The sequence below is a fragment of the Ciona robusta genome, chromosome 6, assembly GCF_009617815.1.
Source record: "Ciona robusta chromosome 6, ASM961781v2".
In the NCBI taxonomy this organism is placed as follows: domain Eukaryota; kingdom Metazoa; phylum Chordata; class Ascidiacea; order Phlebobranchia; family Cionidae; genus Ciona; species Ciona robusta.
Genome location: NC_143240.1, coordinates 2313350 through 2338194, shown reverse-complemented (window position 1 = coordinate 2338194; position 24845 = coordinate 2313350). Strand labels below are relative to the sequence as shown.

The 24845-nt window shown below is 36.7% G+C and overlaps 3 protein-coding genes across 4 annotated transcripts; all 3 read left to right on the top strand.

Annotated features, from left to right (window-relative positions):
• Positions 1 to 1938: 1938 nt before the first annotated feature.
• On the top strand, positions 1939 to 11876 carry LOC149734872 (uncharacterized). The gene is made up of 10 exons (XM_089879664.1): positions 1939 to 2099; positions 5297 to 5405; positions 6580 to 6872; positions 6990 to 7095; positions 8504 to 8613; positions 9325 to 9605; positions 9992 to 10059; positions 10296 to 10448; positions 10513 to 10685; positions 10904 to 11876. Exons 1-10 carry the CDS (start codon positions 2000 to 2002, stop codon positions 11833 to 11835), a joined length of 2325 nt encoding a protein of 774 aa, XP_089735790.1. The 5' UTR covers positions 1939 to 1999; the 3' UTR covers positions 11836 to 11876.
• A 994-nt stretch (positions 11877 to 12870) lies between these two features.
• On the top strand, positions 12871 to 17399 carry LOC149734871 (beta-1,3-galactosyltransferase 5-like). The gene is made up of 4 exons (XM_089879682.1): positions 12871 to 13170; positions 14551 to 14792; positions 14881 to 15106; positions 15368 to 17399. The coding sequence occupies exons 1-4, from the start codon at positions 13076 to 13078 to the stop codon at positions 15903 to 15905; spliced, it is 1101 nt and encodes a 366-aa protein (XP_089735808.1). The 5' UTR covers positions 12871 to 13075; the 3' UTR covers positions 15906 to 17399.
• Positions 17264 to 24605, top strand: LOC149734870 (putative methyltransferase-like protein 24). 2 transcript variants are annotated; one of them, XM_089879685.1, is made up of 9 exons: positions 17264 to 17399; positions 19241 to 19270; positions 19688 to 19714; positions 19932 to 19964; positions 20369 to 20457; positions 20822 to 21026; positions 22106 to 22219; positions 22995 to 23089; positions 23823 to 24605. In XM_089879685.1, the coding sequence occupies exons 1-9, from the start codon at positions 17294 to 17296 to the stop codon at positions 24138 to 24140; spliced, it is 1017 nt and encodes a 338-aa protein (XP_089735811.1). In that variant the 5' UTR covers positions 17264 to 17293; the 3' UTR covers positions 24141 to 24605. The 2 variants fall into 2 exon arrangements, with proteins under 2 accessions (XP_089735811.1, XP_089735812.1); XM_089879686.1 differs by lacking the exon at positions 19241 to 19270 and having other exon boundaries at positions 17267 to 17399.
• The last annotated feature ends 240 nt before the right edge of the window (positions 24606 to 24845 follow it).

The following is a 24845-nucleotide window of genomic DNA, read 5'->3' as shown; positions in this document are numbered from 1 at the left end:
AACTGCAAGGCCAAAGTCATATAAGCGCTAAGCGAAAAAGAAAACTGTTTGCGTCTGAATAAAATACTTGAAAAACAACGGTCTATATATGTCTTTTGGACAAAAACAAGCACTACCGAAAACAATCTTTTGGACAAAAAAATACCGGTCGGAAACCACACTTTGGGAAAGAGTAATACACAGCAATTGTTGATCACAATATACAGTTCCAGTTGGCAAAGAAAAATTGCCAAATTTATCCAAAAGTGGAATACGCACTTTTGCTCTTTGGAACGCTTCGCATTGTGACGTCACAAGCCGAAACCGGCTTTGAAAATAACAACATTTCCGCAGTCAATTATTACAAAACAATCGGAAGTTATTGTACTGAAATAAACCTATAAAGGTCGCATGGAAGCTTTCGAATTGATTGCCACATAAAATAACTTTACAGAGGTATAACACATGCCTATAGATCATAGAGAAATGTTGTGCACCGCACAAGAAGAATATTTTGCAGATTCTTGCGGATTTTTACAGCAATTTTGGTCAGGTAGAAAGCCCTATAATGCAAATATTTACACCAGAATAGAGTAGCATGAAATTTGTGTGTTATCTTGCATTTGTAAACGACGAAACGCAATTTAATTCCTAATACAGTTGTTTATAAGCGAAATGGCCCCTTAAGGCACTGGTGTACAGATAGGAAAATGTAGATTCTTTCCTGAAAGGTACCTTTGTAGATCTGAGCCAGCCAAAAGCTCTACTTATCAGTAAAAGACATTTATTGTTCAATTTTCGCGTTAACGTAATGCGATTTTCTCTTATAGGGGTTCCACAAAATGTCATTAGGGCTGTGATAAAAATGCGACTAAAACGAGATATGGGTTTAAAAGTTGAATGACCTTAATTACGTCACAGATACTGACGTCATTTCTAGCGCTCGTTATTGCTGGTTAGCGTCAGTTTTACGCCGTCATTTATCTAGTCGTGCGTAAAGCACGTTTTACGTGGGGTAAACTAAGTTACGGGGTGATGTGTATAGCCCCATAATAGTGGGGTAAATTTAGACGCGTGGGTAAGATAATTTTCTCTTTACCCATAGGGGTCCACATTTCTCTTAACCCAGCATGGTGCATTGATTTATTAAATATTTTGGACTTTGGCTAACCTAGAAAATTTTGTAAAAACATAACGTCATCAGTTTCAGTACTCCTAGCATGGCTGGAGAATTTGGACGGCTTTAACATAAGCTGTCAAAACAATGTAATACATAGACATTCCGGCTACGTACATAATGTTAAACTCTATAATCGGATCAAGTAAAATTTCAAAGACTTCTTAAAAGAGGATATTTTGGAGTGGGGAAAGGTGGAACACCTTTTCATTCTATTTTTTTGTCCCATTTGGTAGTAAACAAAGAACATTCAAATAATTATAAAACCGTTTTCTCACAACAAGTATAATTATTTAAAAAAAAAACGATCAGGATAGTTAAATATTATTTGCTAAAGGTGTCTCATTTCACCCGACCCTACTATGTAACTTTTAAGTCGCATGTTTACCAAAATTTAGGGGGTAACGGGCCAACACTGGCTTAAACCCCTTGCGTGCCTTGCTGTAGGACCCCACCCATATAGAATAGAATAGCCCAATATTAAAGCGTTAAACGAAAAGACTTTTAAAAACCCACAATTTTAAGGTGTGGTATTTTTCTTTTGAAATTTGACAAAACAGATTAGAACTTTATACAATACACGTTGTATTCGTGGTACTTTAAATTGTGGGTTTTATTTGGGCCTTTTCGGTATTATAGCAAATGCCCTTTCTCGTGTAACATTTGACATACAAGGATAAACTACATGTCTTTATATCTACATACCAGAGAAATACCGGATAAGATTTAAGCTAAAATTTTGCTACAAAAATACACTGTGTAGGCGTCTTTGGAATTTCGGTTTTACGTCTCTCACGTTCTGCCCCTATATGTGACGTAAGAATACTGTTCTGTGACGACACAATGCTAGGGACATGTCACGCGAAAGAAATTCTAATATTTCTGACGCTTGTAACAGAAATTTCAACAGCAGTACCGTTGCCGATTAGACCGACAAATACGGGTTAGTCATAACGTATCTACGCTAACTACGTAATGTTATTAGCTACCATATATATCCAATGACGCTACAAAATGCTTTGAGTTCAAAAGGGCGAAAATGTTCGCTTTTCAGTAATTGTTTTGTATGAAACTTTGCTTAAAGTAATCCCAAAGGTGTATGACGAATTATTCCTACGCCCACGTTTCATTTCTAGCTATATGGCTTAGCCGTCATTTGTTTTTGGAATGACGTTTTTAATGCCTACTTGATAGTTAGCACGTTTTGCCCACGTGACTACGTTGACCAATCACGTACAGCCGCGCTAAATCATTACGTAATACTCGAAATTATCACAAAATGAGTATCTTCAAAACAAGAGAGCAATATGCTTATTCGCTGGGTCTATTTATAACTGGCTAGAAAAATTACGTAATTATTAGAACGAAAAAACAGAGAAATGATGAACTTAAAAAAATAAATAATAACCCAAGCATCCTGTTTGAAAATTCAGAGCAAAATTAAATAAGAGGATATACCGGTGTTTAAACGTCAAAAAGTAAAACGTATACATAATTATATAGCCGTATCCTCACGACTCTAAAAGAGCATTTTTAGTTGTAAAACCGCGGTTAGGCAATATTATATATTATGTGCTACGGTACCCAATCTTACCGCACAATCCTATAGAGTATGTGCATGTTATTGTTATGGTTTGATTATTGATTAACCTGGACAATAAAGTATTTGCTAGCAATTTCCATCTTGCGACACCGAAGTACTTTATATATCATGACGTTATTGCTAACCTATACAGTACCGAGCCGTTTGGAAATGTCACAGCGAATTTAAAAGTTACAATTTGTTGTATTTGTAATGTTTAAATTTAGAAGACCTTTTTCGCTAGTACTTACTAACAGATAATAATCGTCTGGACAAAATATAGTCACATTACAAATGACACGTTAACGTTTTATTCGCTTGTTCACTTATTCATTTTATTCTTAACGTGTTATCAATGTATTTTTCTGGTAATTTCCTTTTTTTGCCATGGTAATATATACTGCATTTGATTTTGTAATCAAAGGCGTAAAAAATGGGTAATTTTTTTCTTTGTTTGTTATGAATGTAGTTTTTCTAATAATTCCCATCTCTTTGCAATGTTAATTTTGATTGAAATCAAGAGGATAAAAAATCCAAATTATGTTAAGTTTTACCCCGTATTATTAGCCATGTTAATACTTGGGACATGAGAACTAAAAAAAAAACATCGCGAGGCGGGGCAACGACAGTCTTTACAACACTGCGGGATCTCGTTTTCATAAATATACCATATTTACACCATTTGGAGCGCCTTTTCAAGTCACACTCTGGGCAATTTTGACCAAAAGTTTACGTGAGTGTAAGAACGGGTACAGATCGCAATCAAAATCGTTACATCCGGGTAAAAAACTCATCTCTGTTTTTCTGTAAGACTGTTTTGGTTTATTACGAACAAGGACGGTATTAATCTCTATGTATGGTTATTACGGCGCTTCACCGAAAACGTGCTGGTTGGTTTGATTGTTTTACTTATCGTAACCGCTAATCATAAGCAAAAGAAGCCGAAATCCTAAACTCATTAAAATCGGACATTACTTTGATTGGAAAATTGAATATTACCTTATGGTTGGTTTATCTATTTTCCCAAATTTGAGATAGAAGAATACAACAGTGGGCCGCGGTTTGCTTATATCGCTGCGACAAGCCTTGTAGGTGTGCCCCGAAATTTTAATATTAAATAATATTTTTGTAATTAGTTTATATGTGAAAAAGGGGTTTTAAAACTGTGCACTGTGAAATAGAATCAAATGTACCAAAATAATCGCAAAATAACAATATTTTCCAAATTTAGGTCATCGTAAAATACACTCCTGTGTAGCAGAGCAATTATAGGGTGTTTTCGGTTGTGCGCTGTAAAAAAATGAGAAATATAGGTGGCCAAATTTTTAAGCAATTACCAATGATTTATGAAAGTATTGGTATGATTATTTAAATTTTAAAAAATACAAGTTTTGTGAAAAAATGATGTGTACAATATAAACTAATTCAGAAGTGTGTTATGACTGTATACAGACTAAAACGAGAACCACTTCTGCTATGGGATATAGCATTGCATCCAAAATTACAAATATGTCTGACTAATACGACGACTTTGTACATAACATAGCAATTTGAAACGTATTGAAAAACACTTAATGTTTGTTACAACACATTCCGACAGAAACAGTTTAAATTTAAAGAACGCGCTCAATCGAAATCACGAAGTTAGTATAGCATTTCGAAGGAAACAGATTATTGTCGCATTTGCGTGAAGAGAATTGAACATCCGGACTTAAAACACGACTCGGAAATCCGATCGGGCCAATCAGCGAACGAAATCAAGTTCGGATTTCCGAAGTCTGCCGAAAAAGCACGAAACGTGTAGCAGGAACTGGGTATACTGTCGGCGCACGAAAAGGCAGAAAAATGTCAAAGTAGCTGATTAATAACATAACATGCTTCACCGGCGGCTTAAAGTCTACGTTGGTTTACCAAAAGAAGTTAAAACTTCATTTATCACACCACAACGCCAGCTTTGCAGCAAGACGTTTGTTTTGACAAAAATTCAAGGCAAAGTCGTCGGAAATGAAAATTCGGCGGTTTTTGCACCTTTTCCGAGTCACGATCTATTTAATGTCGGTTTGACTAATCTCCGAACGTTGGCTAATAACTGAGGACCAGCTGTTTGCTTAATTCCGCGCCAATTCCCATAAAATTCAGGTGTGGCCGTTAAAAAGTCGAACGCGGTCATAAGACACACCTAATACACCTAAGTGTATTTACTCCCCCAATTTAAGGCCTGAAAATCGGCCGTTTTGGGGTAAAGGCAGTAAATGGAAATTGGCAGCTTTTTTGTGCAAATAAGCGCTGTACATATTTAACCCACTAGCCCGTGCCAACAGTTGCAGCACTATTTGTGGATAAACATGATAAAAATCAATTATAAACGCCGAACGATCTGTCTAAAGTTGGATTTCAGCCTTCACCTTTAAATGCACTTAACCCAGGGTGTTTTCGCCACGTTTTAGCGGTTTCTACCCAATTTATCAAACGCGATCGACATTTCCAGCTACACAATCACAACCGCTTCGACATTTGTATTAAATTTCACTAAAATCGCCCCATTTTCGGATTTTTAGATTTCGCCACTGGCTTTGCCACAAAAGCGACGAAAGGACTTCTGATTGGCTGCCCGCTGGTCACGTGTTTGCTAGTTGGTACCTCATGCGTGAGTTGTTGCAGGCGAAGGTAAGATTTCATATTTATCAGCAACTTTTCTCGTATTACGCCGTGTGTGGTACCTATGTATTAATTTCGAGTTATCGATAAAGGAGAAACAAATTACCTTCATAACAAAAAACCGCTATTCCCTTTACAAAAAACGATTGTACTTTTCGCGGCCGCAGTATAGCGAAAACCGCATGACCTGAAAGTGGTACCACTTTTATGACGTAAACACACTAACAATTGGCTAGTTCAGGGGGGTAGCGGTCCAGCGACCGCGAGTCCTTATCCGCTCAATTACGTCATGATAATTGAATAAACACATGACAGAAGTTAGCCAAAAATATCATGACGTCATAATACGATAGAACAATATGATGACGTCATACTAATACGTGTTTTTTTCCGAAAGATATACGAAAGGTAAATCCGAAAGGTATTTTTTCCAAAAGGTTACAGCACGGTAGCGCTGATTAGTTTAGCGAGAAATGGGAATAAAAACGCGCTTTGTTTGCCGAGTGATTGACAAGTGATATCATAGCAAGTTGTAATAGCGGATAAGAGCTCTTGTCATTATGTGATAGCGATCTTAATTCTAAACTGTAGCGAAGCCACTATTTTTAAACTTCTAAGCCAGCCTGCGTGCGAATTGCGTTAGAGCAAAGCGCTGGCGGGTTTTTAAACTCTAAAGTAAATAAAAAGGGTCAAACCAATAAGCACTTGCATGTGTGGGGTACTGTGTAATGAAACGTTAGAGGGTAAACTGGTGTACAAGAATTTTGCAGCGGGGTACGGCTAAGCTCTTTAGCTAACACGATGTTAGGTTACTTGCATATGCTTGTGTAATCCTTTATAATCTATATGACGTGCATATACATAATCTTACTGGCAGTTTGCCGCATTTTAAGCATTAAAAAGTTCGAAAAGACCACTAATATCATGCTGGGTTTAAAATGGCTGAAATGTTTAGCTATTTCAAACATTTGAAAGTCCAAACTAACACGGCGGGCTAATGTACCGGCATGTAAACTTTATAGATTTCGGAAAAAAAACTCCTAAAATAAGATGTAGTCGTGACAGCGGTCAGATAGATAAGAATCTTTTTGCTTTTCTCACCAAAACAATCGGATTAGATTAGGCCCATGCAATAAACAATGTGCTGACTGGATACATGTAACTATAGCAAACTTTTTGGCAGGATTGCCCAACAAAAAATTCGGAGATTCCAAAAAGGGTCAAAAAAGGACGAACACGGAAATGTAGGTGTGGTCACAGTAGCTGAAGAAAGTCAAGCAAAAGTGGATAAGGTCTCACAGTCGGACCAGAGCCAGAGCAATGGTCAAAAATCTACACAAGCTGAGATACATACACCTGACAATGTCAAAACTTTAGAACTAGGGCAACAACAAAATAATTTATTTGTACAGTCATCGAAATACGTCACAATCATTGAAAATCAAACATACGAAGATATTGTGACGTCATTATCAGGTTTGTGACCGCATAGTTTGGTGTTATGACCCTTCAAATGTTTGTCCCTTAAGTGCAAAACGCTACTGACGCGATTTTAACTGTAAAAGTTTAACGACTTCCACTCTATTCCATTAGGTGATTTCTCCGCGCAACGTCACAGCGAGCATTATGACGTCAACAAACAAAATAAACAAGCCAGCGAATACGAAAACGTCAAATCTGTCACCCTAAGACAGCGAAAGTACGTAGATACCTTTAGCAAATGACCATTTGTGTCAATTTGTGCAAAAAAATGCGTTATGAGAAAAGACTGTGTAGTTATGCATGTTCAAACAGCGTATGTAAATATTATGATAAGTTTATGTACCTTTACTTGACTACCGGCGGTATCTTTTCATTCAGATACATTTTTCCATAATTTGCTTTTTGTGCCATCACAGAAAACGCCTTCGCTTTTTGTTGATCAGAAAGCATTGTATAACCCAAAACTCGTGGTTTCTTAGAAGAACCGTCCCCTTTTCAGCTTAGGTGTTACATGTTTCAAGTTAACTGATGCAAGTACTCAGATAGTAGCCTATTCTCCTATAACCCTGAAATACAAAATGAGATCTATATATTGGATCTTAGTTATTTGATCGCAGAATATCCGTATCTCAAATATTTGGAGCACAGCTGGTGCTAAAGCTAGCTGTAAACAGCAATAAACAACTAGCATTCAAAAGCAGTACCTTAAAAGCAGTCTTATATACAAAAAACTATGAAACTGTCGTCAACACAAAACGTTACCAGAAAACACAAAGTAATTAGCGTGTGAAACGGGTAAACTAGCACACACTTTGACGGCTCAAGGCGCAAAAAGCGTGTAATAGTAATGAACTGCTAGAAGCATTAATGAGACCAATGCAAAATTCGACGTTACGTAATTATGTAGTAGGGTGGGGTAAGATGAACATGTTTTTTTTTCTCGTCTTGTTTGGTAGTAAACATAGAATACTAACGGAATTATTGACCGTAGCCTTGCGACTCTAAAAATAGGGGTGTTAAATTTAAAATACACGATTAGGAAATATGGGATTTTGGTGCTATAACAGTAATCATCTTACCCCACAGTACTTTAATAAAAAAAAATGGCGATTTTTGGCAACCCTAAATGTACCGGTACAGCCAAAACACACTGTGTACAACTTATAGTACCAGCTTGACAAAGATCCGATCTTTTAAAGATCTGTTTATCTGTATTGTAGATATGGGTCTTAATCTGACAGCCATTTTGACCAAAAAAAGATAAATCTAGTGAGCTTATGCTTTTTAACTGTTTATGGAGTAATTCCGTGCACATGAGTTCAGTTTAACCTTAAACAGTATTGCCTACAAGACAATGCACACAGAACTGCTATGACTCATGTAGTTCTGGATATGCAAAGTACAGACTCTAAACACAGTAACATTGCGTGTGAGCACCCCGAACCAGTTCAAACCGGTATTAAGCGGCCCTTATAAAGTAAGTACCGCAACGTATAGTAGTTTACAAAAGCAAATTCGCGGGCTACGGTTTATGATACGATAATCAGTCAATTTACGATTCCGGTTCAAACCGCTGGCGAAAGGGCGAAATGACGTAACATGTGTATATTTTCACACTCATTCAGGATGGTACATGCGTACGAGACCATAGAGTGCGTCCCCAACGGTGTGAAGATAGTCGAAACCTTGGTCGTCCCAGAACCGATCAAAATCAAGCGAGAATCCAAGAGCCAAGGTAACAGGATGTGACGTCATAAACCAGCACAACAATGCCCCATTGTGACGTCACAGTAACCAACAATCAGTAATATGACGTTAAGACTATATGAGTTTTGGCAGCTTGTCAAATTTCGATAACGAAGCAGTTAAGACATGCTGTCACCCTGGCCCCGACCCTTGGTATTTGGGGTAAAAGCAAGTTTAGTTATTTTTGGGGTTCTTTCTGGTCGCCAAAGCTAACAGATCGTCAATAACTTGCCCCACGCGCGTGTTTTCCTTCAGAAGTCGCGACGAACGCTTAAGAAATGAGCTTTGAACAAGTTTACACCACATGGATAATTAACCTGCGTACAGTAGTCATTAATTCTGACGGGTATCAAATTTCGACCCAAATTTTGTTTCTACACAAATTAAAGTTGCACCCCGAAAAATTGCCGTATTTCTTCAACATTTTCTTGTGTATATAGTAATGTGGGGTAGGATGGGATACCGTAAGAACTTAAACGTCAGCATATTTTCGGTCGTGTTTTAGACAATTAACAACGGTGTTTTAGAGTCACAAGCTTATACCGCGTATACGGTTTTTATAATTTTGTAAACATTCTTTGTTTATACTACTAAATGAGATGAAAAAATAGTGAAAACATTTCCTATCTTACCCCACATGGTATATGTATATGTGTTATATAATAACCTATTAGTGTATGTTCAATTTTATATTTTGCAGACCTGACTATTTTTCCTTGCCAAGAGTCGCAGGATAAAAACAATCCTGATCTGGACGTTAACAGTAACCCCCCGAATACAAAAAGACTACAGCTGGCTGTGCGCAAATCAAGCATTGTTCCAAGGGCATCAATGCACGAAACGAAACCGAGTAGCGACATCGGGCCTTCTCCGTACCTTTTGCGGACGTGGAGCGCCCCAAATTCCGGCGGAGCTCGAGAAAAATCACCAGGGGAGAAATTCGCAACCGACCCAAAGCGGAAAAATAAGCGACGGTTTATTGTAAGCTGAATCAAATGCAGTTTTTTTATCGGAATATCTAAACCGTTCATATTATAAGTTGGTAATTCGTAAATAGCAGGTCAGAGTAAAATGGTCCAGGTTTTTAATTTATTTTCTCGTCCCATTTAGTAGTAAATAAGGACTTTACATAATTAAATGACTGTATCCTCATAACTCTATAAGAAAGAGCCTTTTTAATGTTCAAAATACGATCATGAATTATGGGAGTTAGGTGCAACCAGTACCCACCTTACCCTAAGGTACTAAACTTATTTTTGTACCAAGTCCTGCAAAGGGCATGGAATGTGTTGTGTAATGGGAACTATATACGGCAATGTTGTGAGATTTTTTAATTAAGTTTACTCAGCTGAGGTTACTACTTGCAGGGCGTGTCCTGTCTTGGCGAAACGGGAGAAGAGAAATTTAAAAGTGAGGAAAAATGCAGCGCCAAAAAGTAAATCACACTCGTTTGCAAGCAGTGCAAAACTTAAGTTTTCGCCATATCGCTTTTAATGTTGTATTTACTGCAATGATTAATCTTCATTTTGTTTTACATTTTAAGACATTTTGTAATTGCTGTGAAAATTTCTACAGTTTTAGAATCTTTGGGGCATTTTTTTGTAATAGCTAGTCATTTATGTAAAAACGTTCCTTAAAAATGTTGTTTGATAATAGTCGGCCCCCTTTTAGGGACCCACCACATGCTGTGCGCATGCGCAGAAGAACGAAACGGAGAGTAAGAAAAACAAGACGTGTCTTGGACGAAAAAAGAAGAAAATGCATTGCCGCTAGGGGTCAGAACAAATCACAAAACGACCTTAACTTAAACGGGGGACAAAACAGGTTACATTTTGTGACGAAAATTTTCATGACGTCATTAAATAATCACGTCACAATACTCATGCAGATGGCCGTTGCCAAGGCTTTACTTTGACAGCAGCAGTGGAAGTGACGTTTTTAGGTTCAAACCACGTGCTAAGATCGTTGAACCGTGTCAGGACTCATCGAAGCGTGAAGCATCGTTGCTGGAAGATATTTGGTGCCATTTAGACGAAATTACTCAAAAGTCGAATCTAAAAGGTCTTTACGCTATTGTGTGTATATAGTGGTTAAAATCTATGTTTAGCTCTACCACGGTTTCGTGTCTCGACGATGCTACCATTGTAGGGGTGTGTGTCATTGGGCAAAGCACTTAACGGCTGTTGCCCCAACCCAGTGATGCCTAAATTTTCAGCCATATATTAAAAAGATTAAGTTAGTTTTAACCATTGTCATTTTCGTTGAATTCATTGTTTTAGAATCTTTTTCTTCGAGAAGGGCGTCAGTTTCTCTTGTAAGTTCAAGCGAGGATGACGTAGAACCGTTGCCTAGTAACAGTGGTGACGTCATCAGCACTGATGACGTATTAACTGCGTCACGAGGCAGCACAACTGACAGGGGGTACTTCACTTACAAGCAAGTGAATAAAGCTCAAAGTCGGGTTCTATCGAGCGGGATATCAAGTTTGGGGAAATACAGTAGTTTTAACAGTTCGAGAGACGACTCCTTGCTTGGGGTCCGATCCGTATACCCTCGGGTCATGGTTGTCCCGAAAATTACAGTTTCTTTGCACTCGAATAACTTGGCTGAGAAGAATGGTATGAGCGACTCGTATTTGAAAGTGCTGGAAGCGTATTTTGACACCAGTGAAAGCATATACGAGGAACTATATAAATGTGTTTCGATGTCTACGCAACTGGGACCGCACCAAGAGATTACGAAAGTCACAAATGTGGTTGAACGTAAAAAGCGCGGAACTGGAAATCAAGGCGAAGAAATAGACATGGAAAAGGCTTCAGAAGGCAACGAAACACCGGCGGCTACAAGTCCACAAAGTAGCAAAACAACTAAAGTAATTGTAGGCGTAGAAAGCGAACCAGCATCAAAAAGATCGAAAGTAGATGACGGTGAAATCATTGACAACAAAACAAGTCAGGAACAACGATCTAATTTAACCAATGACGTCAGCGTGACGTTATTGCCCTGTTTTTCTGGCAGGATCTGCGCTCAAGGGGCGAGGGCGTCGAAAAATTATGTGGTTGTTCCACCATCTGTACTGTTGCGTCATACAGGGTCAATAAGCGAGGAAGAGCGCTGTAAAAGTAAAAGTGGCTCTCTTGCGCTATCTACCGGTTGCGTAAATGAGGTTTTGGAGGACCCATTAGCAGTGTTTATGGAAATGAAAGTTTAATTGTATTTTTAGAATAAAAATAAACTAAAATATAAAGCATGTTCCATTTTCTCGTGACTTCAAGCCTGCTTGTTGTGCAACCCAAAGCCATAAAAGTTGTAACAATTTCTATTGCTTTGGTGTAACCTATTGCAGTACACAGAGTAACACAACATATACAAAGAGAAGGAAATCAACAGCAAAACAATACTTTTTTAAACTCGCTATGATTAAAAGTGTGGAAAGAGTATCAGTCAAAAAGAAGGGCTGTTAAACCGAAAACAGCGTGTTCTGTAATATCTTAAAGTTAACGAACGAAGTAAATAACAACAGACACAACTTTAAATTACTGTAAACTTTACGATATTTCGTAGAAATAAGATGTCAAAAACTGGTCTATGCCCGCCTATCAGCCTACCGTTAGCATTAAAGCTTGATGGTCGTACAGGCAGTTAGTTTTTATAGAAGTTTATGAGGCGATTTGATTTAGAATTAAAATTTTGGTTTTAAAACAATTTGGTTGTAGTCGTTTATGTATCAACTTAGTTTAGTGTACTTGTTTACCCCAACGTTTTACTATAAAGTTTACAATGTCTAGTTTACAATGTGATGTTACATAGAGATTCTAGTACAGTTTTAGTAAAGCATTATCAGTAATATCGTTGTCCCGCATTTGGAGAATATATGAGCTAAAGGTGTCGCATTCTTTCCCATCCTACTATATGTTACATTCATTAATTCATAACTGTATATTTAGGCTATATAAGTTACTTCTCGTTTCAGCTGATATATACGTGTAACGGCAGAGATTGACATTAAAGGTGGCTGTACATTGAATGCGTACTGCGTTAACGTGCGTAAATCGCATCCGAAAACGGACCGACAGATTACGTACGCAAACGGAACGATTTCGAATGGCATTGCGTTAACGGACGTTTCGCAAGTTTCGGACTTAACGCATTCTGTGTAAAGACACTGTCGGAAGCCGTCGGACCGAATTTTACGTGCGTATCATACGCAAACAGACGGAAACGGATTCTGTGTACAGCCACCTTTAATAATAGTTTGGAGATTTAAGAGCAATGAGAAATATTGATATTTTGTTGGTTTAAAACTAAAAGACATAAGCAGCATATATGAATATACTTAAGTACATACGTAGCTTAGGGTCTTTGTTGTCACACTTTTGCTGTGATTTAAAGCTTGTATCATCTGCTTAGTAAAAGGCCTGAACTTAAAATGTAAACTCAAAAACAAAAAAATGAGAACAGCCATAAAAGGAACCATCTTCTGTTTTGGAATCTTTTCTATTGCAATGACATTTTTAAACTTCCGGTTTCAAAAAGGTCCACACAGGTAAAAAAAAAAAAAACTCGATTTGATATTAAAGCAAGTAGTATAGTAGATTGGAGAAAGATGGGACACTATTTCGTTTTATTTTCTCGTCCTATTCTAAAGTAAATAAAGAACATTCAGAGAATTATAAAACCATATCCTCACAGCACCCATAAACCGTTGTTAATTGTTTAAAACATGATCATAATATTTGGTTATTATGTGCTAAATGTATCCCATCTTCCCCCATAGTACAATATGTTATGATATAAGGCTATGTTTTTGAACTTTGTATACCTATTTTGAGGGATTCGAGAAATTCTAACAAAAATATGTTTACAATAGTGTTATAACATAATGTTTCTGTCCATATCATTTATGACTGTTACTCTTTGTGGTCAAATATTGCATCCTAATACAAGTAATTTGATGTTGAATTAAAACTGTTCGAGAGTCTGTTTGGTGTTTATATTAAAACACCATAAAACGTATATAGAATCGAGTTTTTGTCTGTAAATCACCACAAATTTGATCACTGTTGTGTTACCACGAAGTAAATTATGCCGCGATCCACCACAGCCAAACCTAACAACATGATGATCCACTAACTAACGAATGGTAAACCTATTAAACATGCTTTAAAACACTGCCCCCCTGGTTGACGGTATCTATATTATTGCGTAAAACGCATTATCGCGATCAACGCATAAACGAAATAAAATACCCGTTTCAAGTTGTGTTTTAGCCTCATATATTTACCATGTTTTGTTTGAGTCGTATAAATACGGAGTGTAGTCCAACTGCCGTCTTTGTGTGTCCAATATAGAGCAAGAGTGGTGACTTTGGCTATGGGGGTTTAACCGAACTTGTTAGGTGTTGTTTGTGTTTCCTTTTGTGGGAAGGTGTAAAACAGCTTTATTTACTTTACCAAGTATTAAGGAGGTTCTAAAAGGCTTAAATGTTAAAGAGGTACATGCATCATACTTTAACCTCACGTAGGAGGTATTTTAGCCTTTTTATATAGGACTACATTAAAATATTCACACAAACGGTTGAAATGAACCGGATCGCGATTCGGTATTTGAATAACAATGGAACAGTCTAGACCGCAACTCATAACGTATAGCGGTTTAAACCAACGTCATGTTAGGAAACGGCGCTTGTGTCCGCCATTACGGAGCCCACAGAGCGTGAATCGCCCATACAAATGCATGGTCGGCGTATGCTTATTGGGTTCTTGTAAGCGATACAAAGCTAGAAAACACGCATAGTGGTTGTTTTAACATTTAAAATATAGGTTATAATATAAATCATTTTAAAAGCGGAAGTATAAAAACTTTTGTTCAATCCTTCTTTTCTAATAAATAATAATGTTAAAAAATTACACATCTTTTTTTTTAGGTTACCAAATCGCATGCATACTGACCAAATCAGTGTTGCTGAGAGAACAGAATATATTACTGTGGAAGAAATAGCAGAAACAACAACGCCGAAAACAACAACAAAAACAACAACGACAACAACACCAAAAATAGCAACAATTACGACAACAGACAAACTATTACCAGATAAAACAAGAAAATATTATGTATTGGAACCTTGGAAAGTTAAATTGAATATAAATGTGTCAAACAACGATCCAGGTAAACACACTATAGCATTCCAAAACAATTTAAACTTAAAACGCTTTAATTTAAACTTGAAACGTTTTAAAATATTGTTTTGTGACAGATACAACGTGGCGGATGGTTACGTTTGTAAAATCAACCGCCACGAGGCATAAAGAACGAGAACTGATCCGCCGCACGTGGGCGTCAGTAAGCTTAGTAAGTGAAACTAGGTTCGAGACCATTTTCGTGATAGGGGAAGCACCTTCGGAAACCGCTAAAGCGTTAATAAAAGAAGAGAGCGAGCGATATGGGGATATTCTTCATTTTAATGGCCCGGACAATTATACGTACGTGTTTTTCTTATATACTTCGTTTATATGTTTATATGCTTTCCTTTATGTGCTCTTAAATTCGTGTGGGTGTGGTGCGAGCGAGCACGAAGTGAAACAGAAATGCAGTATTATAACGACTGTCGTTGCCCTGCACACGAAGATTAATAATTTTCCTGGAAACCCGGATTTAAGCGATAGTTGGCCCATAACCCTTTGTAGGGGGTTACTGTTTAAACGTGCATTAACCGGATTTACACAGTTTTAAGATTTTTGCAGACATATTTGTTCAAAAACTTTATCGGGCATGAAGTGGGCTAAAGAAAATCTCTCGCCGGAAACTTTCTATACGTCATCAGATGATGACGTCACAGTAGACCTCGCGGAAGTGATAGAGAACATCGAAACCAACATAGAGAAAGCCTCTAGTGAAAAATGGCCAGAGTTTCCTATTCTATGCGGCTATCTGAAAGGGAAGACGGACCCGCCGCATAGAGATAAAAACGACAAGTGGTATATGCCGTCCTCTATTTATAAATGGACAGTTTTCCCGCAATTTTGCTTCGGCGCCTACTATACCACTTCCGTGAGTGTAGTGAGTCAGCTGTATACGGAAGCACTAACTAGTAAGGTGCTGGGGCATTTGGACGACGTGTGGCTAACTGGGGTGGTACGCGAAAGAATAGGCATGCCTGATACTATGGTGATAGCGCCCCAAACTTTCTATGTAAAACATAGACCAAGCTCGTTCGACAATGAATGGAAAAAAGCCATTGCAAAGTTAAGGGAAAGGTCTAAGGATATTCAGTATCATTGAGCTTAATGTAATAGCACTGATACGTAGTTTTAATACCTTTATTTGTTTGTTAGATTAAGGTAGCGAAGATCCACAAATGCTTGAAACGAAAAGACAAATTACAGCGATAAAACAACGGTTGTTAAAACACGCTTATAGTTAAAATATATTTTCGTTTAATTTGAAGAAAATAAGCGTGGTCGCTACACCCAGAAAATATGTAGTTTTTTTATCTACATGAATACACTGTGTATGAAGGAATCAATAGATGAATGAAACTTGTTTATCCTCCCTTGGCGGGACAACGGCTCTCTTTATAAGAAATTATTTTGTTTCTTAATGTGTCGCTGTCAACTTAGAATGGGATTATGTATGTAATTTATAGTTTGTGACACAATACATTTTATACAAGTTACGCAAATACATAATATGTATCTACATACAAAAAACCTTTGACTCTTTTTAAATATAATGGGGGGTGGGATGGCGGGTGGGGAAGATGGGACATCTTTTACTTCTATTTTATCGTCCCAGTATTTGGTAGTAAACAATAAACATTCAAAGAATTATAAAACGGTATCTTCACGACTCCCGTAGACCGTTGTTTATTGTTTAAAACTGGATTAGGATATTTGAATATTATGTGCCAAAGATGTCCCGTTTTACCCCGCACAGTACTAAATTAACTTTAAGCGAATATTGCCTAAGGCTTTACAGCGTTCTAAGATCACGAACACGTGTACACGTCATCACGCTTTATAGGCAAGAGACCATAGCAGTCAGCTTGATCGAGTTACATGCTGAGCGCAATACATAATTGTTGTTCTAGTTGTAATACTTTGAGACAGTTACTTTTGTTTGGTACATGACAATCATTATTACAGTCAAATCTTTTCAATATGAGTGAGGTCCTACATCGGGGCATGGTAGGAAATCTTGAATTTAGGCTTGAGTTGGCCTAATACACAAATTGTTGCCGGTTTTATAGTATAATATTTTATATGTTAGGAAGTGCTGTGGGATTATATTAACTTGTTTTCTGCTCAGTAAAGCGTAGCATAGAATGCAGAAAAAAAAACAACAAAATCAATGAATACCTTTTTCACAAAGTCTGTACATTGCGACCGCTAACCAAATTGCTATTACAGTGTCTGGCATTTCTTAAAGTGTGTATTGTGTATAACTGCCCCTGGAGAGCTACCGTATGGTTTTGTATTTAAGTGCCATTGAAAACAGCCAAGCACTGCTGGAGACGTAGCTTGCGTACATTATTGTAAATTCTCTGAGGTCGTCCCTGAAAAGCTATGGAGGGAGTTTTGCACTACGATTTCCTGTCAAGGCACCTCAGTGTAATTAGCGAGGCCTAATGCGTGCATTGCCAACATTACTTTCAGCTGTACTATAGGAAAATGGCCAGGTCTCAGCCCATTGTAGTTATTATATTAATTGGTGTTATCTTAATATTGTTCTGGAAATGGAAGTTTGATTTGAAAATGATGTCGTTTAAACAAGAAGGTATGATAAAACCACTTTGTTAGTATTGATTTTGTATTATATAGGAATCTACAGTGTAACAAGGTTTATACGTGTTATTGTATAGTAGGGTGGGATAAGGTAGAAAATGTTTACAATCTATTTTATCATCCCATTTGGTAGTAAATAAAGAACATTCAATGAGTTTTATAACCGTGAATGTGACGACTTTAGAATGGGTTGGTAATTGTTTAAAACTTTCAAACATGATTAAGATATATGTGATATTATGTGCTTATAAGTGTGTTTATCTTGTCTCAAAGTACTATATGCCAGTATATATCTACACCACTCATAAACAATTTCGTACAGCAATTTAGGGTAAGATGAAACACCTTTAGCAAATAATATTCAAATATCCTAATCGAGTTTCAAACAAATATGAACGCCCTATGGGACCCGTGAGGAAACGGTTTTATAATTCTTAAAATAATGTATTGTTTACAACCAAATGTGACGAGAAAACAGAATGAAAAAGTGTCCCGTCTTCCCCTAATCTGCCATATAACTGTAAAGCGTTCCTAATGGCGTTGGTATATCATGTATACTTGATTCAAAGAGTTGAACGCGATACTTTCTTCGAGCGTGGCTAGACAGGCGACTGAATCACATTAGAAGGAAGTAGATACGTCACTTTGCTGGTGTTTAAATAATTTAAACATAATAGGGAGAGTAACCAAGGACAGCCGTGCAGCGCCGTTTACCATGCATACGTGCATGGGTTTTGCCCTCTATGTACTAGAGCAGTAAAACGAAATATGCATGAATAAATGAATAAATGTAATATAGCTTTTGAAAATCAACAGAGCTATTTTATAAATGGTGTGACACATTAAAAAATACTGGTTCGTAATATTACATGACTCAATGATTTGTCATAGTTTAATCAAATAAAAAACAAACGGCAATTCGTACATTAAGCGCCCATTTAGAATAAATATAACACCCGAATAAGAATATGCTTCTTAAAACAATAAGAACAACACATTCTTTTAAAGTAAAGTCAAATAAACTATATACAGGTACGGTATAACAGCATAGCGCATTAAACTTTGATATTTTAAAGCAGAAAAGCGGTTAAAACAAGTTAAATAAACGGCTATAATTAGCCTGAAGCGTAATTTAATCTTAAAGACTGTAATTGATAACTGAATAAATCCCGAAAAAAACAGCAATTCACTTTGTTAAACGTGTTAGCTTTGTATGTAGAAATAACTGATGTACACTACGTCATTTAACTGGCTTGTAAAGTCACCGAAACTAACTGCTGTGTTAGACATATAGGGAGGGGAAGACGGAACACCTTTTGCATATAATATCCAAATATCCTAATCGTGTTTTAAACAATTAACAACGGTCGACGGGAGTTGTGAGAATACGGTTTTGTAATTCTTTATATGTTCTTTGTTTACTTTCAAATGGTACAAGAAAATAGAATGAAAAGGTGTATTATCTTAGCCCACCAATTGATACGTTTGCCGATACCCAAACTATATACAAACTATATACCCGTATCTTTACGACCCATATACTGTTGTTAGTTGTTACAATCATGATTAAGAAATATGGAATAATATGTAGTATGGTTTTCATCCTATACCTTGCAATATACTTGGCATAAATGTATTTAGGTTTGTATCTGCTTGCTATCAATTCGGATGCCATAACTTCGTTTCATGGTTCTAATAAACCGTGTAATGGTAAACCACTGTACATGCATGTGTGGTGCTGTTTTATGTTGAATAAATAATACCAATAGTTTAAGCAAATATAGGACTGCTATTTTTGGCACATTCTTCGATAATTTTGTGTTTGCTTTGCAGAAAGACCGTCTTTGTCACAATTATTAGAAAGTAAGTTTTGTCCTGCTGTTTCACGTATTTGTTAACCTAAAACTTTGTGCTTAAGAGTACTGGAGGTAAGGTGGTACATCTTTAGCACATAATATCCAAATATCCTGATCGTGTTTTAAACAATTAAACAACGGTTTTTGAGAGAGGGAATCAACAGCAAAACAACATGTCAGTTGAAAAGCGTGGCTGTTGCACGCAGCAGTTAGAAGCAACAATATAGGTTTACTGCTAATATTGATTTTTAATTTAAGTTTAAATTAGTAGGGTGTACTACTGAAACCGTTTGATTGTTTTACTCGTCTATTGTTTAAAGTGGTGCTCAACAAGTTTTAGGTAATGGCTCAAAGTATTTCTAGCCTTCCCTGAAATATACACTTGTTTACTCTTAATTATTTTAATTTTTCTATCTTTTTTCAGGTAATCTTATTCATTCAGATTTTACGGGTAAGTGTAAATTAATTCATTTAAATCTTTTAATAGTGCGGTTCAGTTTTGTTTATTTGTTGTGTTCATTTTAAGCGTGATTTGTTCTTCTATTTTTACATTAAGCGTTATAACGACAGTTTATTCGACTTTGAAAACATGGGCCATCCTATACCCCAATACAAGCATAAAGCATGCGAGAAACTCGTAACATTTATAAGATATTAATATTTTTCAGACCATGACAAGCCACCTCCACCTATAGAGGAAAGTAAGTATTAATTACTTTATATTTAAACACTGCATTAAACTATCGCGTCTAAAACTATACGTTAGTTTATGGCCTCAATTTCAGGTCCATAGGACCCCATCCATGTAGATTACCACTGTAACAAAACCAATTGCAACTTAAACTAAATACTTTTTTGAGTAAACTGGTGCCTGCTAATCGTAATTACTAGTTAGGAAGGTTGCTAACCATGTTTAAATGTACCACATTATAGAGCTAAACATATACAATTCACTTTATAAATAAAACAATAGTTCCTAAAATTCTGGTCTTAGAAATCCAGCCATGTCTAAGTATTATCTAAAAAATAATCTCTAAAAGCCATATATATAATCGACACAACCAAAAGTAAATAAAAAAAAACAAATCGAAAATTTTGTTTCCAGTTTTGGCAAACAAGCCATTGGGGCCTCCTGGCCATTCCAGTGCTGAACAAGAATTGGAAAGAATATGGAATTATGCTTATACGAAGCAGGTATTTACGTTTATACTTTGATATTCAACTTGTCTTAGAACAATAACAAATTCCGTTATAAAATGCAAGCAGAAAAACAGGTCTCACATTTTCAACACCATTTGCAACAGTGGGTATTAGGCATGAATATATAATGCGTGCCTGGTGTATATAAGAAGACAACTATGTTATAAATCGACATTGAGTATGACTTGTATGAATTCATCATACGTAATGTATAAGAAGACGCTCGTTTTATAACTGCACAATGAACATAAGCAATGAAACACCATAGTTTGTATAAAAACACACTCATGTTATAACTCGACAAGCATGAAGTATATGAACTTATATCCATATATAAACGTGTTCGATTCCTCAACAGTACAAATGCACAAATAGTCTTTACCTTGGCGGTGACCCTAAAGTCCTCATGGACGGAGCATACGACGTTTGTATAGAACCCCAGTTCTGGAAAACAAGGGAACCAGGCTACAAATGCCTAATGTATTCGTTCGGGGTGGGAAATGATTTTTCGTTTGACGATGAAATGGCAAAGCAAGGCTGTGAGGTCCACTCATTTGACCCAAGTAAGTGAAATGTGGATTTACCAAACTCAAAACGAAATCTTAGGCCCCATGGTGTCCCTTGCCAAAGGGAACACATTTATATAGAATAGGCCAATAGGGTAATGGGAATGCTCTGGTTTAAGTCTCAGTTCCCTTGGTATGCCTTGCCTAAGGACATCACCCATGTATAGAATGGGGTAAATGGAAAGCTCTGGTTTAAGTCCAAGGTCCCGTGGTATGGCTCGATAAAGGATCTCACCCATACAGAACAGAACAACTTGTTTTAACACTACTTCACCCATATAGAATAGAGCTCAATTTGTATTTAACATTACTTTGTGTAGTTTAGCATAAAAGTTTTAGTATGGGTACGACCGATGTCTTTTGATTTTCTTCACATTTCTTGATGGCCGAACAAACTTTATTCAAGGGTATACCAACATGTTAAAAGTTAAAAACAACATTAACAGTTGCCAAATTAAACGTATCCTTATACAAACATCATTTGTTGATCTAAAATCAACTGCCAGGTTATACCAATAGGTTTAATATAACACCAGTATAATATTCTGCTGTGCACACAAGTTAAAGTAATAGAGGGACACAGGATATTACGACCTACAGACGTTAACAAGTGCAACGACCAACGCGCCTTAGCTTGCAAGGCCTAACTAATACACTGAACAAAACAACCGGCAAAAAAAACGAATCTAAAAAGCTGTTTAGTCCTGACACTTTAAAATAAAACATAGTAAAAACCCAATTGCATTTTATGTATTACGGTTCGTTTAAAGGGGAACTTTTAACAGCAAATAAGATTATTCGTATTATGATTCAGTTTGTCCTTGTCCTAAAACAACTGATAACTGCTACAGTTAACTGTAAAGAAAAGAAAAAGTGTAACAGACCCACACAATAAAACCAAACCCTGATTTTTTGTTTTAAAAAAATCCATACGGTAAGGTTCTTAGAGCAAATTTGACCCATTTTACACCAACACCCAGGCTGCTTTCATATATCGTTTATATATCCAATGTAACTGCGCTTGCCACAACTTAGCTTATGGCCTGAATTTATAATTAAAATGATTTATTTTCTAGCGATGACATTTAATGACGGTATGGTCAGGGAAAGCGGAGTCACATTTCACAAGATTGGTGTTTCTGATCAAGACGTGGACCGAAACGCAAACGGTTGGAAAATGCGAACTTTAAGTGAGTGGATAACGCATAACTTAAGTCACGCTTAAAATTCCATTTTCTATTAATTTCTAACAATCCATTTAAATAACTCAAATTCTCATTGTTTTCTAACAAAGCATTTTAGACAGTTTAAATTTCAAATGTTTTTTGTTGGCGCCTTTTTGTCATTATAGAGTATAACATCAAGTTTACTTGTTTGGATATGATAGAGAATGTCAAATTGATTGGACTTATTAGAGCAACGAATAGAAGGGAATTAGCTACAAAACGGCAGTCGTTGCAATACTGTAACAGCTTATTTTATATGTTAAATATTAGCGCCTACTAAAGCTGAAGCCAATGCGTAAATATGCTCTGTGCATAAGGCTATGTACGCCACTGCGCCTTAGCCTATAAAACTTGATTAGTACCGCCTCATAAACAGATTACTCAACAGCAATGCGTTGGCACAGTAACCGCAAGTCTAGATACCCCATACAGCTTAAAGCGTTTTACTCCTTCGACAAAAATCCGACTTAATTTTTACGACGTGATTTTAGAACTGCTAACATGTGTGTGTATGTGTCCTTAGGCAAGTGACTTAACAGCAATTGCTCCAACCCAGTGGACCTCAAGGGTTGTTAAAATTGTCACCAACACATTAAAATTAAAAAAAATCAATATAAAGTAATCACCCACAAAGCTACAAACTTGTAACTCGTAAACGTGGAGGTGTATGAAACAGAACCCGCGTTATAACGACTGTTGTTTTCCGCCACGAGTAAACAAGTTTTTGTTTTCATTTTAGAAACACTGTTAAAAGAACTCGGACACAATGGACGGTATTTAGATTACTTGAAAGTAGATACAGATGCGCCTGGAAGAGGCGGGTTCGAAGATACGGTATATACTACGATGCTTTATCCTGTTATCGTGTGTTAACTCATACGTCCTGCAATTACCGCTTTAATAGCTGGTGTGCGTGTTCGTAGCGTATAATGCTGTACGTGTACAGCGTCATCTCTCAGTTGTTGTTTAGTAAGATTATCAGCTGCACCATATGTTGTTTTTCGCTGACAAAACAACGAGAGCTAATTAGACTGTAACGTTTACATAAGACTGATACATTTTTAAAGCTACTGGGTGTAATGGGTAATAGAACAACCGTGTTATAGCCGTGTCCTATAAATGATTTATGGTAAAAACACTAGTTGCACAAAAAATCACAGTTGTTTTTCTATTAGTACTGTGGAGTAAGATGGATACCATTAGCACACAATAGCACAATAAATTCTGGGGCTAATTTTTTTGTTTATTACCAAATGGGACAATATAAGAGAGTAAAAACAGTGACCATGTTACCCAAACCAGTACCTAAAACATATACTGCTAACATGAAAACGTAATGCACTATTAGGTCATGGAGAACCTCCTAGACACAGGCCTTCACAGCTAATCTCTAAACATGTTTAACTTTCGCTTTTTATATATAGTAGTGGGGGGAGAGATGGGACACCTTTTGATTTTATTTTCTCGTCGCATTTGATAGTAAACAAAGTACAGTCCCCATCTTACTATACAATTCCAAGTTTTTTTCTATACGTAATTTTTAGGTTAACCGTTATGTATATTTTAGGTAATGCAAGAACTCCTAGACACAGGCCTTCACAGCTGTGTACGCCAATTTGCCCAAGAGGTACACGTTATGGGGCCTCTTAACTCCCCCGAGAAGCTGCAGCGATGCAGATTACTATACCGCCAGATGACGCTGCTGAACCAGCAAGGGTGGCGACTTTACAACACAACAGATAACGTAAGATGGAACCAAATGAAAATAAAATCTTCTTTCACGCAATGGGATAACAGAGCGGACATAATGAACAAACAGTCTCCAATTCTATGGGAAACTGCATTTGTGAATTTCAACTTAAAAGGTCCTTGCAGGGTTTTATAAGTTTACGAACTTTCAAAGTCGAATGTAGGTGCATTGTCACACTAAAAGATTTCGTTATATTATACTGTGTTTACGGACTTTTGGTTTCTGCCCGATTTTTTTAAAAGAAAATATAGCGGTATATCTTTGAAAAAAAATGTTGCGTTAGCGTAAATGTTACAACTTCTGAAACTATTCGACTTACAGAAACCGATTTTGTTCAACAATTTTAATTTCACATATATATCAAACATTTTATATTATAGAACTGTGTGATAAGGTGGGATACCTTTAGCACATAAACAAATTCTGATCGTGTTTTAAACAATTATGCTCTTTTATAGTCGCGAGGCTATTTGTATAATTCTGTAAAAAAATATTTGTTTACTGCCAGCAAACGGAACAAGGAAAGTATGGAACTTGTATTAGCCTATTCTTTACTATGATTTGTCCAATATATTAAAATTATACTCACATTTGCAACGATGAGGTGGTCTCGATGGTTGAAATAATGAAGTATAATGCTTCTCATTCAGTAGCTTTAAGAAACGGAGTCTAACCTCTCATTTTGGCCAAAGGATATTTGAATCCACTTTGCTGATAAAGTGCTAATAATGTAACTTGATTTTTTTTTTCGGTAAGAATCCAGGCCACCTGTTCTAACGGTCTTGACCTATACTCACTTTTACTAGTAATATACACCCAGTTTTACTATAGCATAAAACC